Source organism: Stenella coeruleoalba (assembly GCF_951394435.1).
Source record: "Stenella coeruleoalba genome assembly, contig: scaffold_287, whole genome shotgun sequence".
NCBI lineage: Eukaryota > Metazoa > Chordata > Mammalia > Artiodactyla > Delphinidae > Stenella > Stenella coeruleoalba.
Genome location: NW_027646108.1, coordinates 214,211 through 222,819, shown reverse-complemented (window position 1 = coordinate 222,819; position 8,609 = coordinate 214,211). Strand labels below are relative to the sequence as shown.

The window sequence follows — 8,609 nt, the reverse complement described above, 5'->3', positions numbered from 1 at the left end:
ATGGATTCAGACACATTGCAAGCCTTCCAGAATGAACTAACCTGCTCCATCTGTATGAACTACTTCATAGACCCCGTCACCATAGACTGTGGGCACAGCTTTTGCCGTCCCTGCCTGTACCTCTGCTGGGAGGAAGACCAGACTCCAAAGAGCTGCCCTGAGTGCAGGGGACTATCAGAGAAGCCAGATTTCCAAACCAATATTGTACTCAAGAGGCTGGCTTCCCTCGCCAGACAGGACGCAGCTAAACAAACCAACAGCTTGGAGGCGCAGATCTGCTTGACACACAAAGAAGCCAAAGGACTCTTCTGTGAGGTTGACAAGACCCTGCTCTGTGGCCCCTGCTCTGAGTCCCCAGAGCATGCAGCTCACAGCCACAGTCCAATACAATGGGCTGCTGAGGAATACCGGGTAGGTGATGCTTCTAAAGCAGTTAGGAACCTACAGGCTCCTAAATCAGACAGAAAGATGAGGATAATAATGAAGTTGATGGGGATGGAGATGGTCGAGGTGGAGATTTTTCAGTGTAGGTCATGTAAGTGTATCATTTTAATGTTGTTGCCCAATTGTCCAAACATGTGGAACTGCTGTATCCTGGGGCATGTGGTAGCACAAGGCACACTGGCTTCTGATGTGAGCTTGACGCATTCTTAGTCAAGTTATATAAAAATCTGAGTCTCAATTTCTTAGGAAATGAGAAATTTCATTTCTCTCATTGAAATGAGAGATTCCATTATCTATAAAGTTTCCCCAATTCTTTCTTTCTTTTTTAAATTTTTAATTAATTGATTTATTTTTGGCTGCATTGGGTCTTTGTGCTGCGTGTGGGCTTTCTCTAGTTGTAGCGAGCGGGGGCTACTCTTTGCTGTGGTGCACAGGCTTCTCATTGCAGTAGCTTTTCTTGTTGTGGAGCATGGGCTCTAGGCACTCAGGCTTCAGTACTTGTGGCACGCGAGCTCAGTAGTTGTGGCTCATGGGGTCTAGAGCATAGGCTCACTAGAGCACACAGGCTTAGTTGCTCTGCAGCATTTGGGATCTTCCAGGACCAGAGCTCAAACCTGTGTCCCCTACACTGGCAGGCAGATTCTTAACTACTGCGCCACAAGGGAAGTCCCCCCACCCCAATTCTTCATTATATGTTTCTGTCACTTTGATATTCAACATATTAGAATCAAATTAGATTAATGTGGAAAAATCTGACCACATCATTCAAACTCAAGATTTCTATTTTCTAAACCAGTGGTCCCCATCCTTTTTGGCACCAGTGACCAGTTTCGTGGAAGACAATTTTTCCATGAATGGGGGCAGGGAGAGGTTGGGGGGATGGTTCCGGTGGTAATGCGAGCCATGGGGAGCCATGGGGAGCCATAGGAGTGGCAGATGAAGCTTCACTTGCTCGCCCCCCTCTCACCTCCTGCTGTGCGGCCCCGTTCCTAACAGGCTGTGGACTGGTAGCGGTCTTCGGCCCAGTGGGTTGGGGACCCCTGCTCTAAATGACTGCCTTTGCTCATACATAAGGGGATGGAATTTATGGTATCATCTGTGTCGCTAAAGCTCATGGTTATTTTGCAGGAGAAACTTCTGAAGAGAATGGACTCTTTAAGGAAAATGACACAAGAAATGCAAAACAGTCTGAATCAAGAAGCTAACAAAACTCAGTTGTTAGAGGTAAGAGTTAAAATATTCTATTTGTTTGCATGGAGACAGATATAATCCTGGCTTAGACTTTTAGCAAAATTCAAATTACCAGGTAAAAGATAGTGGTCTTTTCCTTGGAAAGAGTAGTGGTTTCAAATGACCTATCATCAGTAATCACAATTATAACAGACCAATACAAACTAGTTCAAAGAGTGCTAGTATATGGGAAAACCAAGGCATGAAACGTATTCCTAGGCCACATTTTTGAAGATTTGAATAAACCTTCTCAGACATGGAGTATAAGACAACATTGTGCTAAGTGTGTCTGTGAAGGTGAGGAGAGGAATACAGCAGTACCTAGAGGAGAATTAGTGCATATTTTTAAAGATGCACAGTATGGGGTTTACCTAATAAAAGAATATTTAGAAAAATCAGGGAAAGGAACAAGAAAAAACAAGATTTGGGTAAGAGAGGAAATAATTGATGGAGTAAGAACCCTGAAGAATCCTCCTAGGGAGAAAAACTGGAACCCCCTCAGATGGCTTGATTTAAAAAGGAAAAAAGGCGAGAAACTTAGAGAAAGGATGGACAGGAAGGACCCTTTGAGGTGTGAGGCAGAAAGTTTGTCAAGAGCTTTCCCGATGACAGTAAGGAAATAATGTTTGACGTTTTCTGTTGAGAATGAGGATGAGTGATTCTTTGAATCCACTATCTCTGCAGAACTATGCGGCCATAAGGAAGGTGATGATCAAAGTTCAGTATCAGAGGATCCACCTGTTTCTCCAGAAGCAGGAGCAACTCCATCTGGAGGCGCTGGAGGAAGAAGTGAAGGAGACTCTCCAGCAACTCAGGGAGAGTGAATTCAGAATGACTCAACAGAAAGAAAGTCTGAAAGAAATGTACAGAGAGCTGACTGAGATGTGCCACAAGCCCGACTTGGAGCTGCTCCAGGTGAGAAGGGAGGTTTCATCCTCAGAGACAGAAGTACTATTCTGGGTACTGTTGCCATGACATTGAAATGTTACCTGCATATACTCTTATCTCAGCTAAGGGATGATGCTCCTTGACTCCCATTAACTTACTTGTCCAATCCCTTATTTCTCATAGCCTGGTAATCTTTGGGAGGTTTTTTTTTAATCCTTTCACTAGCTAACATAGGACAAAATTTTTTCAGTGTGATCAGGAGTACTATCCAGACAGATTATCGAAAATCAGCAAAATTCTGTGACCAGGGGAAAGTTAATTTTCTTGGAGTAATTCTCAATACGTTGTCACTCTATTATCCCACACTTACTGAAGACATTGAGGTTTTGCCCATTGTCTAGGTAAAATTTTTAGAACTGGTAGTCAATTTCAATGCACTCTATAATTCGTTTTATATGGTTCCTTGTTTTGCTTTAATTGTCATCATAAATGGTGAGATCTCTCCTTGGGAATAGGACTGAGAAATGACTGACATTGGAAACCTGATGTTGTTGCATCATTACACAGACTCTTCCTGGCCTCCTTCCTTCCTTCCTTAATGTGCCCTGAGGAAGCTCATCATGTTTTAGTTTAAGTTCTGTTATTAAGATAGCCTCTGATTGTTCCTTAGAGGAGAATGAGAAAAACAATACCTTATTGAACAAACAAGAATAGTAAAGAAGATGCAAAAGGACAGAACTCTCATGATTAACGTGATTTTTTTTTTCATTGCAGGCCTCGGGAAATGTATTGGAAATGTGAGTGTACGCTAATGACTTTTGATTTCTGGAAAAGTTGTTGTCTTTTTGATGAAGTGGTTGGATAGTCATTCCTTGGTGCCACGGGGAATTGTTTTCAGGCCATCCCCAAAATCTAAATCCCGGGATGCACTATCCCTTATAGAAAATGCCATAGTATTTGCAGATAACTTATAAGCATGCTCCCATACACTTTAGTCATTACTAGACTACTTATAACACCTAATAAAATGTAAATTAAATGCTATGTAAATAGTTCCCACGTATGTGGCATTTTCAAGTTTCACTTTTTGGAACTTCCAGGAATTTTTTTTTTTCTGAATATTTTCCATTTAGAACCAGGGAGGAAGAATGTAGGGGAGGGATGGATTTAGAATTTGGGATTGACATGTACACACTGCTATATTTAAAATAAATAACACACAGTGGTTACCTCAAGCCATAGGGAAGAAGATCAGGATTAAAAATGGTGGTCAGGGCTTCCCTGGTGGCGCAGTGGTTTACAGTCCGCCTGCCGATTCAGGAGACACGGGTTCGTGCCCCGGTCCGGGAAGATCCCACATGCCGCGGAGCGGCTTTGCCCGTGAACCATGGCCACTGAGCCTGCGCGTCCGGAGCCTGTGCTCTGCGACGGGAGAGGCCACAACAGTGAGAGGCCCGCGTACCGCAAAAAAAAAAAAAAAAAAAAAATGGTGGTCAAGGGAGACTTTAGCTTACCTATAATGTTCAAACTTTTTGAAAAGAATTTATCTATGTATTATTCTATAAGTAAAATAAATTTAACAAAAAAATAGATAACAAACAAGGACCTAGTGTAAACTAACTAACTAACTAAATAAATAAAATAAAACAGAAATTACAGATTCAATCCGTGGTTGAATCCATACATGCAGAATCCTCGCACATGGATGACGAACAGTACATCTTTTGATCTATTAGCATCGTCTTTTTGGCTATTTTCTGTTTTATTTCAAAAGGATTCTAGAGGCCTTCTGATCCTTGGTCTGAGAAGTTTCCTTTTCATTTGGCTGAATTCAAATATACCTGAAAACTTTCTGACATTCTGGGCTTTGTTCCACCCACTCACCCCATCCTCTCCAGACTCACCACAGTAAAACTTAGGGAAGGGATTTTTCTGAGATATCACAGAGGAAGCACCTACACTAATGAGTTGGAAGGTGAAAATGGCAGGAAAGGGGCAAATTCCCTAATAGGAAGAGGGGCTGTGATTTTGTTCCTAGGAGTAGCACTGAATCAGCCTGTTGCATTACAGCAAGCCCCCTTGTAGGTAGGACCTCAGAGCTAATGGCTTCCTGGTGCTCACTGGAAAGTTAGACCTTCAGGACCAAGGCAGCCAGGCTGGAATTGGATTCCCTTAATGGGCTGATAAGAGCAAACACGTCGGGCTCAGTGAACTCTTCCTTTTAGACACTGAACGTATCCTTGATGACTACTTGCTGACTGCAGTCCCAAAGGCTTTGCCTGAATTTTTTGCTCTCTGTAAAATGCCCAGGATCTTTGCATCACCTGAGTTGGAATAGAGGAAGTGAATGAAGTTCAATAAGTTGAAAACTGGAGTAAAGTCTGAGAAGAATGGGGGAGTTGAAATTTGATGTAATTTATATTTAGAAAAAAGTATGGTAACTTTTTATATTCCCAAGTGTGTAGAATATAATGTATATCCAATTAACCAAAAATAGGAGAATTCTGACAAAATATCCTGGATTAAAAACTGATAAAAAAACCATTTTTGTAATGGTCCTGTGATTAGCCTTTGACCTTGAAATGTAACTGACGTCATTTGTTACAGGACTGATTTGATACAGATGCAAAAGCCTCAGCCAGTGAACCCAGAACTCACTTCCTGGCCTGTCACTGGAATCCTAGACATGCTGAACAGCTTCAGAGGTAAGAGTCAACCTTCAGTGAACAGGACTACATTTCATTAGAACTTCTTGGGAAGGAGCCTTCTTTTATTGTTATTTTATTTTTTCTGACATGAAGGTAGTACATAACTTCCCAAAGTTGTTACATTTTTCCTGCTTGTATAGTCGTATTACAAAGATCAAGGCTGAACTTTGCAACCTATAGTTTACCGAAAATGCAAACCTAGAGATATATATTCAGTTACATATGACATAGGCAGAGCAAGAGGAGAGCAACCAGCTTGCTCATGTGGTTATAAAGAGATAGAATATTTACTTTTGTGAGTAACCATCAATATTGTGTTTATTCAGTTTATTTCACTCTTATAAAGTTAAATATGGCATTGCTGGTTTTTAATTTGTTCTGTATTACCAGCTCATTTATTATGCATTGTACAAAAAGATTTATTATTTCTAAAATCAGCAAGAATTGACAGAAAAGACTAAAATTAGCTTAGGCAGGATAATTGTAATGCTATTAGATCAATTTCAGAACAACTGAAAGGCAAGGGATATTTGAACATGGTTAGCCAGAACATCCTTTTAGAAGCTTCCAGAACATCCTTTTAGAAGCTTCCAAACTATTCATTGATGGATTTCTATCAAAATTTTGACCTTTGAAAATGTAGTAAGTAGAGACCATAGCCCAATAAATACCCACATGATAGCAAGTGCTATCTACATGCTAGATCATATTAAAGACAAAGGACACAAGAATAGTTTTCTAAATGAAAGAAAAAGAAAATGTTTTTGGTGAGTCCTGAAATAAACTGTCAAGACGTTGACATTAAATCAGACTTCACAGAGTTCATATCTCCCTTTTTTTTTTCTTTTTCTGTATGATTTGAAGTCTTTCTGTGTGCTGGTGAGATAGTAATGACTCTTACTCTTCATAGAAGAGCTAGTCTGAACTCCCTTTGCTGTCTTTGCTTTGTATTTCCTTGGAGGAGGGAAAATGAAAAGACTCATTGGGTAGAGAGCCTCTGCCTCTCAGGCTGTGGAAATCTCATTTGCTGACCACATTTTTGCTCTTTCTGCAGTGGATAATGTTCTGAGTCAGAAAATGACCATTCACAATGTGAGCCTTTCTGAGGATGGTACAAGTGTGATGTTTGGAGGTGACCATCACGACGTGTCCAGACAGCCCCAGATTGTGGAAAGATTTGTGGCCTGGGGAGCTGTGGCCTTCACCTCTGGGAGGCATTACTGGGAGGTGGATGTGACACACTCCTCGAACTGGATTCTGGGAGTCTGTAAAAATATCTTGACGAGTGATACTGATATCATTATTGATTCTGAAGAAGCATTTTTGCTATTTTCTATGAAGGTGAACAATCATTATAATTTGTCCACAAACTTCCCACCCTTAATTCAGTATGTGCAAAGGCCTTTGGGTAGGATTGGAGTGTTTCTGGATTATGACAATGGAACTGTGAGCTTCTATGATGTTTGCAGAGGTTCCCTCATATATAGTTTCCTTCCTTTCTCCTTCTCCTCCCCGCTGACGCCTTTCCTTTGCCTTAGGTCTCCATGAATAGTCAAGTTCCATGACCATTTAATTGATGAAATTCTTGCCTGAACAAATTGCTTTCCTAAACCTCACGTGAGGCCAAAGGATGATATCTGACTATCTCTGAGCACATTGTAATTTAATGGAACATACGACTATATGTTTATAAAATGGCATAACCATGTTGAATGTATAAATTTGTTAATTAAATTTTCTTGTAATAAAAATTTATTATGGAATATTTCATAGAGTATAATCAGTTGCTTTTCTTCTGTCATAAATAATAGTTTTATTAAAATAAAAGTTACATACCATAAAGGTCACCCCATTTAAACTATATAATTCAGTGGCTTTTAGTAATATTCAAAAAGTGAAACCATAACTATCTAATTCTAGGACATATCCATCACCCCCAAAATAAACCAATGACCATTAACATTTACTCCCCATTCCCCCTCCCCCTCCCAAGTCACCCCCTAATCCAGTTTTATTCTTCATGGATTTTTCTATTACATGGTTTCAAATAAATTGGATCACACAATGTGTGGCTTTTGATATCTGTTTACTTTCACTTAATGCTTTCAAGATTCATCTACATTGTAAGCAGTGTGCTTTACTTGCGTATCTGAACCAGATTGGGGTGAAAGCATGAGGTAATATATATATCAGGTTAGTAAACAAAAGGAATGGTGCTTAGTTTTCTCTTCAAAGCTGACCTAGTTGGTAAGAACCAAGTGTTTGACAGACTTTATCATTTCTCTAAATCCTAGTCATTAAGCACATCTCAGCTCAACAACATTTTTCCCAGGAAGTTTTTCGTGACTACACAGACCAGTGTAGTTCCTCTCATTACACACTCTCTGAGCATATACCGTCTCATCATAATGTTCAACAAACCTTCCTCAAATTCGCACTTTTATTACTTGACAGACAATTCTGAGACAGTAGGGACAGTATATTATTTACTACTATATTCCTACTATCCAATGCAGACTTATAACATAATACACAGAAGTATAGGATGAATCAATGAACAAATACATGAATGAAAGAATTAATATAAACAAATATTATTCCAGCATTGATAAAGTTTTCCAAAATGTAGCTAACATAATAGACATAAAATGCTAACTGATAATGTCAACAAAAGAGAGGTAATTGATCTGCAGCTTTACAGCCTAAGAAAATTCCATTAGTTTGAGGTTTAAAATAACTACTGCATAATTTTGTTTTATAGTGTTGATTTTGAGATTTCCCTAAGACGATCAGTACAATCTACTGGAAGATGAAGACCCTACGTAAAGTGATATGGAAACAGAAAATGGGACTTCACATGATGGTGACTGTCAGAATTTAAACTGACATATAAAATACTACTAAGCATAAGGTGGTATAATTTCCTTAGCAGTGGGAAGGCCAAAACCAATTTAAATTTGAAGAATAATTCAGAAGACAGAACTACAGAATTCTGTAATATAATATGATACCTAAAAAATATTGTAATTGTTCTATAATGTTCATTATACCCTGGTCATTTGAAAGCAGAAACAGTATGTTTCACTAGAAAGCATTCATTCTCAGGCACATCTCCACAAGAATATATTAAATGATAATTTGTTCAAGTTCAATCTATAATATCCAATTCACAAAAACTCAAGAGCTGGATGTATTTTGTTTTCTTTTTACAGAGTACAAGAAGGAGCTTCTTGGTTTGTCTCATTTTTATCTCCAGATCCTTCACTATATCTTCAGTCCTACAATTCAAAGGAAGTATTCAGTGCACTATGGAGTGAAAGTCCTTTCCTTTTAGCCATT

The 8,609-nt window shown here is 39.2% G+C and overlaps 1 protein-coding gene across 1 annotated transcript; it reads left to right on the top strand.

The window, feature by feature from the left end:
- On the top strand, positions 1 to 6,818 carry LOC307181331 (tripartite motif-containing protein 64C-like; the record flags this gene model as incomplete). Its single annotated transcript, XM_079946618.1, has 6 exons — positions 1 to 411; positions 1,573 to 1,668; positions 2,359 to 2,589; positions 3,337 to 3,359; positions 5,170 to 5,267; positions 6,325 to 6,818. 6 exons carry the CDS (start codon positions 1 to 3, stop codon positions 6,816 to 6,818), a joined length of 1,353 nt encoding a protein of 450 aa, XP_079802744.1.
- Between the last annotated feature and the right edge of the window lie 1,791 nt (positions 6,819 to 8,609).